Source organism: Schistocerca serialis, chromosome 11 (genome assembly GCF_023864345.2).
Source record: "Schistocerca serialis cubense isolate TAMUIC-IGC-003099 chromosome 11, iqSchSeri2.2, whole genome shotgun sequence".
Lineage (NCBI taxonomy): Eukaryota > Metazoa > Arthropoda > Insecta > Orthoptera > Acrididae > Schistocerca > Schistocerca serialis.
Window position 1 is genome coordinate 157,863,388 of NC_064648.1, and position 19,365 is coordinate 157,882,752.

A 19,365-nucleotide genomic window follows, 5' to 3' on the forward strand; every position below is an offset into this window, starting at 1 on the left:
TCAGCTTCAGAAGTGGTCGGGTATCTAAGTACAGAAGGAATTAGCATATTTCATCAATATATAAGAAGTATTACAGATAAAGTTAGTGAATTGCTTATAAATGTTCAATCAGACATTACTGGTATAAAAAAAGCACCACTTTAATAATTTGACTATTCAGAGGCTTCCTTTACCAGAATACAGATTAGCTGGCTGTTTTTCAAGGAGTTCTTTTTGGACTGGGGGAGTGGCCATTTACGTAATTAGACACCATTCCGTTTGAGTCCTTAGCGTTAACACGGCACTACAGTCAACAGATATTTGAATGTTGTGCAGGGGCAGTTGAATTTAGTTGTTTATATGCCCACTAACCCTAACTATGACTTCAGAACATTTCTGCTCAAGCTAGAGAGGATTCTTGTTCACTTTATAGGAAGTACCAAAAATTAGTTATATGTGGTAACTTCAATATTAATTTTGTATGTGATTGTGCAAGGAAAAGGATGTTGCTAGATCTCCCAACTCATATGATCTGATGCAGACTGTTTTTTTCCAACAAAAGTGTAAGGGAAAAGTAGCACAGCCACAGACAGTAGTTTTATTCATTCTTCATTACTAGATGGGCATTCTGTTAGGAAATGGGTGAATGGCCTTTCAGACCATGATGCACAAATTTTAACACTAAAAGACTGAACAAACGTCTCATATAATTACCAACTATGCAGGAAAGGTAATCCAACAGCAACAGAGAGTGTATTAAACCCTGTTAAGAAGCAAGAATGGGAGGCTGTTTACAGTGCTGTTAGCACAGATGACAAATAAAATGCATTCCTTAACACACTTCCCATGCTCTTTGAGAGTTGCTTTCCATTTAAATATTCTAAACAGGGTACTAGCAATAAAAGGCAGTCTGGGTGGCTGACTAGCAGGATGGGGATATCATGTAGAACAAAGTGGGAATTCTATCAAAATGTTAGAAGAAGTCATAACATAGCTACATTAGTCCATTACAAGTACTGTAAGGTGCTTAAAAATGTTACTAGGAAGGCAAAGAGTATGTGGTATGCAAATAGAATAGTTAATTCACACAATAAAATTAAAACCATATGGTCGTTTGTGAAGGAAGTGTCTGGTCAACAATACTAGGTCAACAATATAAAGTCAGTTCGTAGTAAAAATATATCTGTTACTGGTAAGTCAGAATATGTACAGTATTCAACAATCATTTTCTCAGCATTGCTGGTGAATTAAATAAATACTTAGTTTCTACAGGGACTCATGTAACCTTTCCGATATTGACGTCCAAAATACTCCTCTGTGATACTGAATCAATAATTGAATCACTGAAGACTAAGGACTCTCGTGGTTACGATGGAGTTCCTTTAAGAATGGTCAGTTTCCTGAACGATTAAAGTACTCAGCAGTAAAGCCGCTTTATAAAAAGGGAGAAAGGGATAATGTAGACAATTTTAGATCTATTTCTATGCCATCAGTGTTTGCTAAAGTTATTGAAAAGGCTGTTTATATAAGGATAATTAATTACTTTATATCACATAATTTGAGATCAAATCTAGAGTTTGGCTTTAGAAGTATTCTCTTTTCTCTGTGAGGTACTGGATGAATTAAACAAAAGGTTTCAAATGATAGGCATATTTTTTGATCTAACTAAGGAATTAGATTGTGATGATCACAAAATTCTGCTCCAGAAGTTGGACCATTAAAGAATATGGGAAGTAGCTCCCAATTGGTTCATCTCATACTTTAACAACAGACAGCAAAAGGTCATTATTCACAGTGTTGAGAATGGCTGTGCAGTGAGGTCTGAGTGGTGGGACTCGGTAAATTGGGGGGGGGGGGGGGGGGGGGGGCGCCCCAAGGATCACTGTGGGGGTCACTCCTTCCCTTATTTATACTAGCTTTGTAGTGAAGGATGTTGTGTGCAACACTGGCCCGGTTTCAAATAGTGCACTTCATGATTGAAGTTTATGGCTTGTAGAAAATATACTAATGCCAAATCACAGAAGACTCAGTTTTTACAGTTTCTAACACACAATTCAACAATTTTTGGCTCAGAAACCATCAGTTCAGGCAGTAAGTGGTGTAAGTTCATGAATCTCTTCTCAACCCCTGTCCACTAGTGTTTGTACTAGGCAGAAATCAAATTTGCATCTGGATCACTCTTTCTCGATTCATGAGCAGAAAGGTGTGCAGTATACTGCTGCATCCATTTTCAGTAAGTTACCACAAGAATTCAACAACCTTAGCAGTAATCCACATGTTTTCCAATTGAAACTGAAGAGTCTCCTCATGGGTAACTCCTCCTATTCTGTCAAAGAGCTCCTTGAAAAATTAAGCTGATTTCTATGTTATATTGTTGACTGCATTTACTTAAACATATGGCTTGTCATTTTTTGTATTCATAAACATTTTCTTTTATCTGTTATTACTTTAATTTTGTAATTTCATGTACTGACATGTTCCATTACCTTGGAGATTTGCTCCTCAATTTGCTCCTACGGAAGTAGAAGTATAAAATAAAAATAATAAGTAAATTAAAACTGTATGCTGGGTCTGGAATTAAAACTGCATCCTTTGCTTTATGCAGGAAGGCGCTTTCCCAACTGAACTATCCACACAAGTTGGAATCTGCCAGGGAGTTTCATCAACAAAGTTAATTAATGACCTGTTGTGAGAGTAGCAAGCTCGTGAATTCCTTGTAATGCAATTTATGAAGGCAACATTTCCAGGTTGATAAGGCTTTGTTTCTCCTCTTTGCTGTTGCCACAAATATTTAGCTATTTTTTACAAATATGGCACAAATGATGAGGGTGTGGTTAGATTGGAATGCAACAAATGTTAAGACTATAAGAAACCTGGTCGTGGTGATACACTGACCTTAACACAAGATCTAGGTTAGACTAGAATGCGTGTCTCACTTGAAAAAAATTTATGATCTCTGTCATCACATTTTTTACAAATATGTCATGAATTATAAGGTTGCAGTTACGTTAGTGCCTAACACCACAGCTTTATTAATTCAGCTGTCATAAATATTTGCTTCATCCTGAATGTGTCATGAATTTTTTGGCTGTGGTCGGTTTGAGACCGAACAGTACAGGATGACTAATCTGTGTTCAAAATATTTGTCCATTTATTCTGACTGTGTTACGACTGTGGACGTTGTTGCAATATTCCTTTGTCTACTGCTGCAAAACACTGCTCTCTCACTGGCTGTGCAGAACCGGCAGTTGAAACACGCCCTTTGCTTCCCACCATGCCTAATAGTGAGTGCTGACAACACTGCTACACAGAACACGCAACTATGCACGCCACAGGCCCTGGTCTAGACAGGGTAGCTATTCAAACTTGGAAAAAAATTTTCTCTGACAATTCCATGTAAGGGGGGGGGGGGGGGGGGGGTAACAGGTGGGGAGGGGTTTGAGCAGCTAACGTAATGACTTTTCTTTACTCTCCGCTATACTTTAGCAGCAGGTGGTAGCCATCAATTTATTGGTAGAATACTGGTGAAGTGCAATCAGTGTACGAAGGAGATTGCTTACAAGTCAGTCATATGACCGGTTCCTGAAACTTGCACAAGTGTACGGCACCTGAACGTAATAGGACTAACAGAGAATATTGAACGTATACAGGGAATGGCAGCACAAGTGGTCATAGGTTTGTTTAATATGTGGGAGAATGTCACAGAGATACTGAACATGCTGAACTGAAATATTCTTAAAGATAGATGTAAACTGTCTGGAGAAAGTGTGTTAGTAAAGTTCCCCCTGGGGGCGGAGCTCACGGTTCTTTTATAGGTTTGTGTTTGATGCACACAGGGCTCTGAGCTATTACAGTCCATTCTTCCTTCCCTGGCTGTATTTCCTTCACCGTGCCCTTCCCTCCCTACCCTCACTTCTTTCCTGCTTCCCCATCCTTCCCCTCTTTCCGTGTTCTGATTTATGTCGACCTGGCTATCCTCTTGGTTCCCTGTATTGCCTCCAGATTGGTTTCATCCAGCCTGTTCCCTTTCATCCTTTTTGCCATTTAGATCACCGATTGGGGTTTGACCTCCATTTCTACATTTTCTGTGTTTTGTGTAAACCCTTTGGGGAAGAACTCCCTCCCAAACATCTACATCGTGGATTCCTCTTCCTCCTTCCTTCCTCTCTTCCTTCGCTGCCGTAGCCCCCCCTCCACCCTACTGGGTCACCAGCACGTGTAGCCACTGTGTGTGGTGGGGCTGGTATGCACCCATCTGGCTGAGCTCACCTAACAATGCAGGGATCGCACTACTGATACCTGAGCTGTCCCCTTCCCATTTTTGCCAAGAAGTCGTTGTTTGTGTGCCTGGGGCATAGGAACTCCTGGCAATGGCTGCTTTCCCTGATACATCGTCTGTACTAGGATGGAGAGGGACACATTCATCGCCAGAAAGCCATTTTTTTTTTTTTTTTTTTTTTTGTTGAGAATATAGAGGACAAGGTTTGGTGAAGTAGAGTCACTCCACAAGATTCGGTCGGGCTCCATCTTGATCAAAGCTTCTTCTTCCGCCCTGCAGCTCTTCATGCTTGCGATTGTCTTGGCAATGTCTTAGTCTATTACCTCTCACCAGTCTCTGAATGTGGTCCAGGGAGTGATTTTTCATAGGGACCTCATCCTGCAAACTGATGAAGAATGCAGGGCAATCTGGAGCTACATGGTGTCAGTTTTGTTCAACGTGTGCAGAAGAGTCATAAAGACAAGCACATTGATGCTGGTGCCATCATTCTGGCTCTCAAGGAAGATACCCTCCCAGAGAAGATAAAGGTTATGAGAAGCTGTACATCCCACCACCCACGAGGTGTTTTCGGTGCTTGCGTTTTGGGCATATGACTTCCCTTGGATGGTGGACCCTCTTTGTGGTAACTGTGAATACCCCTCCATGAAGGAAGCCCCTGTGTTCTGCCACCTGTGTGTGTCAGTTGTCATGACCGCCCCTCTCCTCGGTCACCAGACTGCCCAGCTTACTAGAGAGAAAAGAAGATCCAAGAGTGCAAGTCCCTGGATCGTCTATGTTATCCTGAGACTTGCCAAAAAATATATTACTTGACTCCATCGAGCGTCTTTGAGGAGCTTTTGCCCCTGTTGCATCCTTTCCCATTCCTACAGCACATGTATGGGATAACACCCAGACAGTGAACTTACAATATTTCTGATTGGCTGTGTCACTTGAGAACCGCTAAACGTACATCGTGAACCGGGGCGCTCAAGGATGCAACAGTTTGGTCTATATATGTAATGATTTTTGTAAGAAGGTCTCAGTCTTCGCGCAGCTGCTTGAGCAACATCATTGGACTGCTCACACAGACGATGCCACAATTTTACAGGAGGAGAAGACGTACCCGCCCAACAGTGTATAAAGCAATAGACAGTATTACCATTGAAACCAAGAACTCTGTAGGTGCACAAGTCTGCCTGCATGGTCCTTCAGTGTTCTGTGGTGGTGTTCTTAACTTTACCATTACCGACAATGATGCAATGATGCCTTTTCCATTTCGGTGTTATTTGACTTAAAAAAAAAAAAAAAAAAAAAAAAAAAAAAAAAAAAAAAAAAAAAAAAAAAGAAAGCCGTGGCTTTGTAAACTGAACTTCCTGTAAGTGTTCAGCATCTTATGATACAGTAAACAGTGTGCAGATCCATCTTTCGGTGTAAAATAATGAGATTCCTTGTACTGTCAATTGAAGTGCAAAGACATTCTTGGTGATATACAATGCCGACTCGCCTGAGTTGTCACATCAGTGTGACTGGACTGTGTATTTTTACGAGGGTTGACTGAAAAGTAATGCCTCCACCTTCGTAACTCCTCAACAGTTGGCAGCATTGGTATGCGGCAGATACTGGCTTGTTCTGTAGCCTCTTCTCTACAGCTCCAGTTGGTGGGAAGCCTTAGCATTGAATGGTTGTGTTGTTACAGTGTTAAATATGGAACCCTGCACAGACGGTCGATCAGTGCGATTTAAGCAACGTGCAGTCGTGGAATTCTTGACAGCAGAAGGTGTCACCACAAAGGAGATTCAGCAGAGAATGAAAGCAGTTTATGGGTGAGTGTGTGGATGTGAGTACTGTTCATAGTTGGGTGAGTAAGTTTAAAGATGTTGAAACGGGAACATCTGACCTGCATGACAAACAGAGTTGGACGTCCTGTGACAGCAACCACCGAGTTTCACTAGCAAAATGTTGACAGATTGATTCAAGACAATCATTGTATCACTCAGAGAGAAATTGCAAGCACTTTCGGATTTCACTAGAATGTGTGGTCATGGTTTTTCCAGCTGAGGGCTGCATCTTGATTTTCTTTTTCTGGGGCGAGTCTTTGTGTCGATATTCCATATAATGATGTTTTGTGTCCTGGTTCTAATTGTGTTCCCATGTTTTGTCTCCTGTCACAGTTGAATGGAGAAAGGCGTCACCTTCATTCTCGTAACACGAGAGGAGTTCCTGGCAAATTTCGAGTCTGTGCACTTTCATTTGACGAGTCAGCATCTGCTGTACCCATCGTGCACAAATCTTCCGATAGCCAAGCAAGCTATAATGTGACCCACACGTTCTTGTGAAATGCCGATTGTGCTTGCAGTTTCTCTCTGAGTGATATGATGATTGACCTGAATCAATCCGTCAACATTTTGCTTGTGAAACTCTGTGTTTGCTGTCACAGGGCATCCAACTCTTTGTTTGTCATGCAAGTCAGATGTTCCCGCCTCAACATCTTTAAACTTACTCATCCAACTGTGCACAGTACTCACATCCACACAATCACCATAAACTGCTTTCATTCTCTGATGAATCTTCTTTGGGGTGACACCTTCTGCTGTCAAGAATTCCATGACTGCTCGTTGCTTAAATCGCACTAATCGACCATCTGTGCAGGGTTCCATACTTAACACTGTAACAACACAACCGTTCAATGCTAAGGCTTCCTGCCAACTGGAGCTGTAGAGAAGAGCCTACGGAACAAACCAGTATCTACCGCATACCAATGCTGCCAACCCTTGAAGAATTAAGAGAGTGTAGGCATTACTTTTCAGTCAACCCTCGTACATAAAATAAAAATTTCTGGTTGTGGAGATGCATATGACAGAAACCTCTGCGGATATTTAAATAGTGGTGCTGAAGAAATAGGAATTTGAGCAGCTACGTGATGTGGGTATAATGAACAGAATGTGTTTGGCAGCAGAAGAGAGTGAAGATTATGTGATGGAAGAACCCGTCATCTCACACACTGGGGCACTGAAATGCTTCAATCTGTTACCAGAGTGTGCAGGACTAAATTAGTGACTAGAGACATGTTTTTACTTTACTGAAATTCAGAACAGTTGTTGGGAAAATAGCAAATGAAAAACAGAGCAATAGAATTGTTGATTTATTTACCACAAGTGATGCAAAATGCTGTTTTTTTTTAGTGTAATTTTCTAAAGAAGTTGTTGGTAGGGTTGTGGTTGTTCTGGAAAATCTATAATTCTCAGGTAAATACATTTTACCTGGAAATCTCAGAGAATTTCAGTAATTCTGTAGAATCTTGTGGAATTCTGTGTTTTTAACCTAACATTGGAGCAATCATACAATAAATAATGAACAAAAACTAAGATTCCTGACATCTGGGTAGCATGCTGGAATTAGCTGTGATAAAACAACATTACAACATCTCGATTCCCTTCTTCACTGTTCCTTACCCAACTAACTGTTTCCGAAGCAGAATTTCAAAATGATTTGTAATAAATGACTAATTTCCCACATTTACCAGAGAAATGTCAAAATCCTTTGTATACAGACCAAATGTGACAAGTGAATGTGCTGTATACCAATGGTTTCATGTACACGACAGGTGGAGGACAAATTTTGACAATGACAGAAAGTTGTGTTATCTTGTAGTTGTCAAATAACAAATAAATCCATATAAAAGCAGTGTTACACAACATCTCAATTGTTATCCAGAATTCTGAGTGTTTTGCGCAAAATGGCTACCAAACAATTAGGGAATCTCCAAGTTCTGTTTTTATTGGGTACCTGAAGTCCTTTGCCAGAATCATAAATCTCTGTGCATAACTGGTGTTCATTCAGATGCAACATTAATTTACTGAATGACATTGTCACCAATGATGAAAGGTAAGTTTTCTATGCTAACACAGATGTAAAATAGCAGATAATGGTGTTGGGGCGGCGAACACAAAAACTTTTGAATCAGCAGAAACGGGACGTTGTTGAACATCAGCCCTGAACCCATACTTGGCTTCAAGTGATATGAAGAAGTGGTTTGCACCCCCCCCCCCCCCCCCCCCCGTACTTTGATGAATTTGAAGATGCTGTCACATTGTGACTAGACTGTTTTTCAACTCATTAAGGGAGCTGGTAAATTTGAGATTCTTCTAAAAAGTTTGGTATAACTATTACAGTATGTTATTTACAGTCAAACAGAGGTAGCTTTGTGGATAGTCTTCATAATATGAAACACACTCTCCATAGCAACTGGAGTAACTTAGTTTACACTAAGAGTCAGATTTCAGAAAAATACCTTTTCCACCACCTCTAACAGTTTGGCTTCTTCTTCTTCGCCATTGATGGAACTTCCATTCACAGCTAAGCAGGCAGGTATCTGAAATTAGAAAGGGGTAAAAAGAAACTGAGGAGTGTTACAGCATTAAAAAGGTAAAAGACACAGTTATACAGATGTCTCACTTAAAACTTCAAATATTGTAAACACCTCAATACATGGGTATGTGGATTTTTCATATAAAATGTCAAACAGCTCAATAAATTCAGATTCCCCAGTCTCACAATGAAAGTATCGCATACCTCAATAAGTAGCAACCCACATTACAGTAACTGAAATAATTTTCTGTGTATATTTCTATGAGGAAGTTCAGCACAGTTACTTGGTTGATGCCTAGAACACGCAGAAACTAATTTCAATGACTTCATTCGGTACAACTCTTCACGTAGCTGTAAAATCATTGTGTATTATCAAATCTCAACAATGGTCCCAGAATGAATTTTGGTTCTGCAATGGAGTGTGATATGAAAACTTCCTGACAAAATTGTGTGAAGTTTTAGTGGTATTAGTTGTGATTTAGTAGTACTGATGGAAGTTATTGCTTTCTTAGAAGAGAGAGAATTTTGAGACCACTATTGTTAGTTCTTTAACTAGTTCAACTGTTGTAACTGAACTTAGGTACTTTTTCAGTAACTGTTAAGATTTTAACGCGAGTGAGAAGTGTGGGCTTTGTCATAGATTTGTGAGTAGTGGGTTATGGTGTGGGATTTGTTCAAGGTATTTTCTTGAAGGGGTCGGGTGGGAGGAATGCAGTGGAGAAGCCAGTGGGCATTCATTCATGCGAAATACTCTCCTGGGAATACAGAATCTGAAGTATAAATAAGTTGATAGAGGAGCAGAAGCATAAGATCTGTGCCCTTCAAGTGCAGTTACAAGACACAAAGGAGGAACTAGATGGGTTGAGGAAGGTGAAGGGTGCTGGGGAAAGTGTAACTGGCTTTTGGTAAGAAGGCACCTAGGAGGAGGTGCTATTCAGATAGCTGTATGTTGTGGATATGCAATAGATTTGACCAACTGTCAGAGCTGAGTGGAGAGGAGCCTCTTGTAGATGTAAGCGTGGGAAACATGCAGCAGTAGGACACCTAAGTCAGTCATAAATTCTAACAGAAAGAAGGAGGTTCTGCTGCTAGGTAAATCACACGGTAGAGGTGTGGGCCAGCAGTTGCAGGAAGTGTTGGGAAATGGGGAGTGAGTACCAGGTCACCAGCATTTTGAAGCATAGTGCACAGTTGGCTCACGTGACTGACAGTACAGGGGAGTTATGTAGGAATTTTACAAAAGAGGATAAGGTAGTGATTGTGGGTGGAGGAGGGTATAGCCTTGATAGGGACAAGGAACATGATGTACGTGGTGACCTGGTAAAGATATCTACTCGTGGCACTAATGTGCACTTTGCGCAACTGTTTCAGGGTCATGATTGGCCTCACCTTGATGTTGCTGTTACACGTGTTAACATGGGGCTGGAGAAGACACTGATGGCAGAGGGCACGGATCACATTGCAGTGATGTCTGTTGAGAATATCAAGAGATTGGATTTCACTAGGAGTGGCCTGCACCTCAATAGGTATGGAAAGGGAACGTCGCAAACCTTATAGGTGACAGTGTGGTGAGTGGTGGTGGGATCACTTGTGGAAAAATTCCTGTAGTAGTTGGTATTAGAGCTGCACCTTTGTTAGACAGTAGTCAGCCGATCGGTATACCTGCTTAAAGGAAGTTCCTCTAACAAAGGAATCATCTTCAGAGGAGGTCAGGTATCCAAGTAGAGAAGGAATTAAGATATTTCATTAAAAAATAAAAAGTATTAGAAATAAAGTCAGTGAACTGCTTATAGATGTTGAATCTGACATTTTTGCTATATCAGAGCACCACTTCAATAGTTCGACAATTCAGAGGTTTCCTTTACCACAATAGAGATTAGATGGCTGTTTTTCAAGGAGTTCTTTGTGGAGGGGGTGGGGGGCATATATGTAAAAAGCAGTATTCCATTTGAGTCCATAGACTTATGGCACTGCACTGAACAGGTATTTGAATGTTGTGCAGGATCAGTTGAATTTAGTGAAACTAAACTTCTAACTGTTGTTGTTTATATGTCCCCTAACCCCTAACTATGACTTCAGAGCATTTCTACTCCAGCTACAGAGGATTCTTGGTTCACTTTATAGGAAGTACCAAAAATTAGTTATATGCGGTAACTTCAACATTAATCTTGTATGTGACTGCCCAAGGAAAAGGATGTTGGTAGATCTCCCAACTCATATGATGTGATGCAGACTGTTTTCTCCAACCAAGCTGCAAGGGAACAGTAGCACAGCCACAGACAATATTTTTATTCATTCCTCATTACTAGATGGACATTCTTTTAGTAAATGGGTGAATGGTCTTTCCGACCATGAAGCACAAATTTTAACACTACAAGACCAAACAAATGTCTCATATAATTACCAACTATGCAGGAAAGGTAATCCAACAGCAACAGAGAGTTTTTTAAACCCCGTTAAGAAACAAGAATGGCTAGCATAGATGACAAATATAATGCATTCTTTAACAAACTTAACATGCCCTTTGAAAGTTGCTTTCAATTTGAATGTTCTAAACAGCGTAATAGTAGCAAAAGGCAGTGTGGGTGGCTAACTAGCAGGATGGGGATATCATGTAGAACAAAGTGGGAATTCTATCAAAATGTTAGAAGAAGTCATAAAAAGCTACATTAGCCCATTACAAGTACTGTAAGGTGCTCAAAAATGTTATTAGGAAGGCAAAAGATTAAGTGGTATGCAAATAGAATGGCTAATTCACAGGATAAAATTAAAACCACATGGTCAGTCGTGAAGGAAGTGTCGGGTCAATAGCACAAGGTCAACAATATAAAGTCAGTTAGCAATAAATCTATTTCCGTTACTGATAAGTCAGAATATGTACAGTATTCAATAATCGTTTTTTGAGCACTGCTGGTGAATTAAATAAAAACATTCTGCAGGGAATCATGTAACTCTCTTGGAAAATACGTTTCCAAGACTGACATCTGAAATACCTGTCTGTGATACTGAATCAATAATTAAATCCCTGAAGACTAAGGACTCTCATGGATATGATGGAGTGCCTAGAAAGATATTAAAGTACTGCACATGTTGGTCATACACTTGGACATATTTGTAATTTTTCCTTTAAGAATGGTCTGTTTCATGAACAATTAAAGTACTCAGTAGTAATGCCACTTTATAAAAGGGGACAAAGGGATAACGTAACAATTTTAGACCTGTTTCTATGCCATCAGTGTTTGCTAAAGTTATTGAAAAGGCTGTGTATATAAGGATAATTAATCATTTTATATCACATAATTTGCAATCAAATGTACAGTTTGGATTTAGAATTCTTCTCTTTTCACTATGAGGTACTGGGTGGATTAGACAAAAGTTTTCAAACACTAGGCATGTTTTTTGATTCAACTAAGGCATTTGATTGTGTTGGTCACAAAATACTGCTCCAGATGTTGGACCATTAAAGAATACGGGGAGGAGCTCATAATTGGTTCACCTCTTACTTTAACAACAGACAGCAGGAGGTCATTATTCACAGTGTTGAGAATGGCTGTGATGTGGGATCTGAGTGGGACATGGTAAAATGGGGCGGTGTGTGTGTGTGTGTGTGTGTGTGTGTGTGTGTGTGTGTGTGTGTGTGTTTGTGTGTGTGTGTGTAGGGGGGGGGGTGTAGGGGAGGGGGGAGGGGGTGCCCCAGGGATCAATGTGGGGGTCACTCCTTTCCTTATTTATATAAATGCTATGCCCTCTAGTATTACAGGAGAATCTAAAATATATCTGTTTGCTGAAGACACTAGCTTCGTAGTGAAGGATGTTGTGTGCAACACTGGCCCGGTTTCAAATAGTGCACTTCATGGCGGAAGTTTACGCCTTGTAGAAAATATACTAACGACAAATCACAGAAGACTCAGTTTTTACAGTTTCTAACACACAATTCAACAAAATCTCACCTTTAATTTCACAGAATGGGTACATGATTGGTGACACTGAACATTTCAAATTTCTAGGTGTTCAGATAGACAGTAAACTATCAAGGAAAGCCCACGTTCAGGATCTTGTTCAAAGACTTAATGCTGCCATTTTTACTATTGGAACTGTATCTGAAGGAAGTGATTACTCAATACGAAAATTAGTCTACTTTCTTCATCTTTATTTGCTTATCTCATATGTTACCAATTTTGGGGTAACACTTCCCATTCTCCAAAGATATTTTTAGCTCAGAAACAGGCTGTTTGGGCAGTTAGTGGTGTATGTTCACAAATCTCTTGTCAATCCCTGTTCACTAGTCTGGTTATTCTGACATTGGCCTCTCAATATATATATATATATATATATATATATATATATATATATATATATATATATTCTTTACTTTTGTTTCCTATTAACAGTATCAGCTTATTCCCAATAATTAGCAGCTTTCACTCATTTAATACAAGGCAGAAATCCAATACGCATTTGGATCGCACTTCCTCAATTCTTGTGCAGAAAGGTGCGCAGTATACTGCTGCATCCATTTACAATAAGCTACCACAAGAATTCAAAAACCTTAGCAGTAATCCACATGCTTTCAAACTGAAACTAAAGAGTTTGCTCATGGGTCACCCCTTCTATTCTGTCAAAGAGTTCCTTGAAAAATTAAGCTGATTCCTATATTATATTGTCGATTGCATTTACTTAAACATATAGCTTGTCTTTTTTGTAACCATAAACATTTTCTTTTATCTGTCATTACTTTAATTTTGTAATTTCATGTACTGACATGTTCCATGACCTCTGAGATTTGCTCCTCAATTTGGTCCTATGGAAGTAGAAGTGTAAAATAAAAAGTAAATTAAAACTGTGTGCTGGGTCAGGAATCAAAACTGTATCCTCTGCCTTTGCAGGGATGTGCTTTACCAACTGAGCTATCCAAACAAGTTGGAATCTGCCAGGGAGTTTCATCAACAAAGTTAATTAATAACCTATTGTGAGATTAGCAACTTCATAAATTCCTTGTAATGCAATTTATGAAGGCAACATTTCCAGGTTTATAAGTCTTTGTTCAAGACATACAGCAATATCTGTATAGAACTTCACAGTGCACCAGTATCGGTTCTCTAAACTTGCTGTCCTACTTCAAAAAATTACAGCAAGCTACTAACTATCAGGATTAATAACAACTCAAGGAGGGTTATTATCGAAAGCTACTATTTACTATACCTACAAAACATGATATATTTCAAAGCCTACTGTATTATTTACACATTGTCACTAGAAACTGACATCTTACATCAAAGTCCACATAAGAGAAGGTCAGAGGCAGTTACATAAGTGTTTCTTTACTGTCCACAGATTTGCAACGCGTCAGTTTTGCATAGTCACAGGGACGATACCTTCAGTAATCGATGAGAGCCAAGAAAACAGGCAATGAATTTCTAGCACCAAAATTGAAACCATTCTCCTCTTTGCTGTTGTCACAAATATTTAGCTATTTTTTTTACAAATATGGCACAAATTATGAGGGTGTGGTTAGGTTGGAATGGAACAAACTGGTTGTGAGTTGGTGAAACCAACAAATGTGAAGACTATAAAAATCCTGGTGATGGTGATACACTGACCTTAACACGAGATCTAGATTAGACTAGAATGTGCGTGTTTCACTTGAAGAAATTAAATTTATGATCTCTGTCATCACATAGATTTGACTGCTTTTTTCCAATTATGTCATGAATTATGAGGTTGCAGTTACTTTAGTGCGTATTAATTCAGCTGTCTCAAATATACGCTTCATCCTGAATGTGTCATGAATTTTATGGCTGTGGCTGGGTTGAGACCGAACAGCTCAGGATGAATTAAATTACTAACCTGTGTTCAAAATGTTTGTACAGTTCTTCTGTCTGTGTTACGACAGTGGACGTTGTTGCAATATTCCTTTGTCTACTGCTGCAAAACACTGCTCTCTCACTGGCTGTGCAGAACCGACAGTTGAAACACACCCTTTGCTTCCCACCATGCCTAATAGCGAGTGCTGACAACACTGCTACACAGAACACGCAACTACGCATGCTACAGGCCCTGGTCTAGACAGGGTAGCTATTCAAACTTGGGAAAAATATTCTCTGACAATTCCTTGTAAGGGGGGGAAGAATATGTCATAAAAGGCTCCTGAGAAGTTAACGGTAACAGGTGGGGAGGGGTTTGAGCAGCTAACGTAATGACTTTTCTTTACTCTCTGCTATACTTTAGCAGCAGTTTTTATAAACATTGATAATCTATAGTGACTAATATTGAAATGATTAACACTATGAAATTAAGTATTTTTAAATTCGTGACTGATAAAGCTCAATAAAATTAAGCTCCAATGTTAGGTTAAAAACACAGAATTCCACAAGATTCTACAGAATTACTGAAATTCTCTGAGATTTCCCTGATTTTCCCGGGTAAAACATAATTACCTGAGAGTTACACGTTTTCCAGAACAACCCCCACCCTGTTAGGCATTTACAGACAACTTATGTAGAAAATGACACTTAAAAAAACTTGTGGTAAATAATTCAACATATCTACCACCTCTGTTCTTCATTTGCTTTTTTCCCCAACAACGTTCTGAATTTCAGTAAAGTTGAAACATTTCTGCAGTCACTAATTTAGTCCTGCACACTCTGGTAACAGATTGAAGGATTTCAGTGAGTCGGTGTGTGTGATGACATGTTCTTCCGTCACACCATCTTCATTCTCTTTTGCTGCCAAACACATTCTGTTCATTATACTCACATCACTTAGCCACTAAAATTCCTAGTTCTTAGGCACCACTACTTAAATATCCGCAGAAATTTCTGTTATATGCATCTTCGCAACCACAAATATTTATTCTAAGCAAAAACACACAGTCCAGTCATATTGATGTGACTATCTGTCAAAAGCATAAATAATCACTATCTGCAGCACCAATCGCTGTGAAACGTGCAGCCGAGAGTCGATGGGGTTGTGGAAAGTAGTGACAGGGACGTAGGACCGTGCCGACTCCAGCGGCGTGGCTAGCAGCACCGAGTTTCTCAGTCAAAGATCCGTACTGTGAACAGCCCGATCCAGGTGGTCCCACAGATTCTCAATCGGCTGTAAATCCAGGGACTTTGGTGGTCAGTGGAGTACAGAAACTCATTCTGGTGCTCTTCGGTTCACACATGTACACTGTGAGCTTGTAATGTCCCCACAGCAAATACCCTCTACCACACACCAATTAATCATTTTCAATCAAACCATCCACATTCATTCACTTTGGAAAAGTTATCTGATCTGATTTTCTCGTAATATATGCGGCGACATCTCATAAACGCCACACTATTTTCTAGTGCATTTATTCTTTGAAATAACAGGGATGCATATATGCATTCTCCATGGTTGTTAGAGGGGTAAGTAGGACAGCTTCTGGAGTATCTGTTGAGGGATTGAAGTGTTTCCGAGAGATACATATTCTGATTTTCTTCTCGCTAAAGCGAGCCAATTAACATTTGTGCCGCTAGCGGTTTGTTTTGAAGAGAAAGAGATTGTAAAAGGAACATAATTAAGGTGTGGAATCACCGGAGATCTGGACATGTAATGGAGATAGATTTGATACACGATTTCCTCTATAAATAAGGTTTGTGACTTTTTTGTTGTGGAGTGAATGAACAAATGAGTTTTTTCTGAATCATTTGTTGATCACGTTGGCCCTGTAATTAGTGGGGAAGTTTCAGCTGTGTCGAAGAGAGCCTGCAATCACTGAGTCTGTGTTAAATCGTCCAAAAAGGCTTCGTACACATCTGGAATTTCCAATCTTTCGTAAAAGGAACAAATTGTCCAAACGATTCATTCTCCCGACTGACTGCAGTGTTTAACAGAAATAATAAATGTAAAGATCACTTACAGCAAGCCAGCCACTGATTACCAAGACAAAGGACTCTACCAAAGATTCTATTTGGCTGATTCTTTTCATCACTATATCACGTAATGAAATCTTATATTAAAAACTATACATAGATAACGGAGAGAAAGAGAGAGAGTGAATGAAAATAATAGTAATAATCCTCCATTAGTCTAATTTTTCGCCTGTCTTATCATGGATCAGCCAAGAACTGGGAGGGCATTACTTTACTATATAGACTTATGTGTGAAGGTGAAGGGATCTTAAAGACAACAGATACACGTCTATACAGACAAGACATTACACAGAGATAGCGGCTAGCTGCATTGATAATCTATTCTTAGATTAAAGAGATGGCAACTTATTATACAAACATTAAAATGTTAAAAGCTGCGTGATGGTTTGCATCGTCCTGCAGGTAGTCGCCGTCGTGCTGAGGGAAAGGAACTGCATTTAGTGGTAGATATGTTCCACAAACATCTATACAGACTAGTGCCGATCCAGTCCAGAATGACGAGATCACCCGGGGAACGCCACAAAAGCATTCCACAGACCGTAACGCTCTCTCCTCCAGAGGGGACCCTTCTGACGATTCTTGCAGGGCTATACGTACCAACAGCCACCTCTTTAATAGAACGTAAAAGATTACCAACATACGAGGTTGACGGTCTTAAATTCCTGGGATTACAACTTGATAATAAATTCAGTTCGGAGGAGCACACCACAGAACTGCAGAAACACCTTAACAAATCTGTATTTGCAATTTGAGTGTTGGCAGACATAGGCAACATAAAATGAAAAAGCTTGCATACTTTGCCTACTTTCATTCCACAATGCCATAAGGGATAATATTTTGGGGTAAGTCTTGAAGTCAAACAAAAGTTTTCAGAGTCCAAAAGCGTGTAATACGTATTATTTGTGGAGTAAATTCACGGACGTCCTGCAGAAACCTCTTCAAAGAACTGGGTATACTAACTACTGCCTCTCAGTATATTTACTCCTGAATGAAATTTGTCCTAAATAATATATCTCTTTTTCCAGCAAACAACTCAGTTCATATATATAATACCAGGAACAAAAAGGATCTGCACAAGGACTTAAAAGCACTTACTTTAGTTCAAAAAAGGGTCCACTACTCAGGAACACTCATCTTCAATAATTTGCCAGCAAACATAAAAAATTTAGTTAGAAATAAAGATCAGTTTAAAAGGAGCCTGAAAGACTTACTAGTGACCAACTCCTACTCCATTGGCGAAATTTTTAATAGAAACAAATGATGTATTTATTCATACTATTAGTATTGTTATTTCTGCTTTAAAAAATCGACATGTTCCACATCCACGAGGATCTCCTCAGCACGGATCTATGTAACGAAAAACTAATCTAATCTGGGTGAAGATGATCAACAAGAACCAAATAATAGACAGCGTATGATAGATGTTCTGAACTAAAGTTGGGCGAAAATTTTTCTCCGTTTGAAAATCTTCGCAGATGCCTTATTGGAACATTATATTCTGCACTGAAATTAGTCATCTTAGATTTAAAAATTTAGTCAATTGCCGTGCTTCATTTCTGACTCACTATTCAGCATAAGAATAATACGAATATAAACATGACATATGTATATTCTTCTGCGTTTGCTGTTGTCTCACTCTAGTTTCGTAGCTTATTAGGCAGACAGGATTTAAATGAGATAGCGGCAAACACGAAAGAATACGGGCAAAATGTTTATATTCGTATTATTCTTATGGTGAAGAGAATACTGCATGTGATTCACAATTCATAAAAGTTCCTATTAGCAACCATCTCTTGTCACAGGTAGGAAAAAATTCAGAACGTAGAATTGGCCATATTAACAAACATCCCAGTCTTGCCAGTCGGATTTTTGTAGTAGCTACATTGAAAGGCTGCTACATTCGAAGATGAACAATACGGAATTTGTATTTACTTCATTGGATAATGTATGAAAATGCAGTGGTCGAAATTCGGGGCGGAGAAAAAAAGCTCGTCTTCCACCTTTTTTTAAATTTATTTACTGAAGCAGAGGTTTTGGCGCCAGTATTTATCTCTGTGCCTGAAAAGCATGCCTGTGTAGCGCTACATATATTCGACGGCAGAAATTAGTTGTGACGGCACCTACCAACATTTTTCAGAACTCCCGCTTACTTTGCACTCAATTCTAAGCCGCAGGCAGATTTTTGGATTACAAAAATCGGAAAAATGCGGCTTAGATTCGAGAAAATACGGTATTTATATGTCTACAAGCTGCTGCACAATTACTTTTTTTTTTTTTTTTTTTTTTTTTTTTTTTTTTTTTTTTACAAAAATGACTATTTCCATTAAAAATTCATTTACAGCTTAGAAGTTGTGTTACGGAGAGGCATCTTTAATCTACATTTGAAAACACTTCTATCTGTCAGACATTTTATAACAATGGGCAAACAAAGAAATTTATATGGATATTTTACCATTCTCTGTTCAAAAGTTAAAGATTCATTAAAGGGTAATGCAGTTCTTTTCCCCCTATAGTGTTGAACTTGTAAATATATCTGGCTGCTCTCAAAATCAGATGGAGTGTTGAAACCATATTTCATAAGTGAATAAAAGTACTGTGAGGATGCAGTTGATATTCCCAGTTGCTTAAAGAGGTGCCTCCTACATGTACATGGGTGAATCCTGAACACAATTCTAATTACTTTATTTATGCAGTGTATAGTCCACTTTTTGCCTAAGTGAGGAGTTATCCTAGAATATTGTCCCATAAGACATCAGATAATGAAAATATGTTAACTTATTGACATCTACATCCCCCAACTTGGCAATTATTCTAACACTAAAACTAGTCAAATCTAAATCTTCGAGAAATAACAGAACT

At 39.1% G+C, this 19,365-nt stretch overlaps 1 protein-coding gene across 2 annotated transcripts in view; it reads right to left on the reverse strand.

Moving 5' to 3' along the window:
• Positions 1-19,365, reverse strand: part of LOC126426832 (uncharacterized) — a 54,352-nt gene that overhangs the window by 15,669 nt on the left and 19,318 nt on the right. The window contains exon 2 of one of the 2 annotated variants that reach the window (XM_050088855.1): positions 8,529-8,609. The exons of the other annotated variant lie outside the window; for it this stretch is intronic. Within the exon in view, the coding sequence (XP_049944812.1) occupies positions 8,529-8,609 (81 nt within the window). The remainder of the gene's footprint in view (positions 1-8,528; positions 8,610-19,365) is intronic. 2 annotated transcript variants of the gene reach the window in all.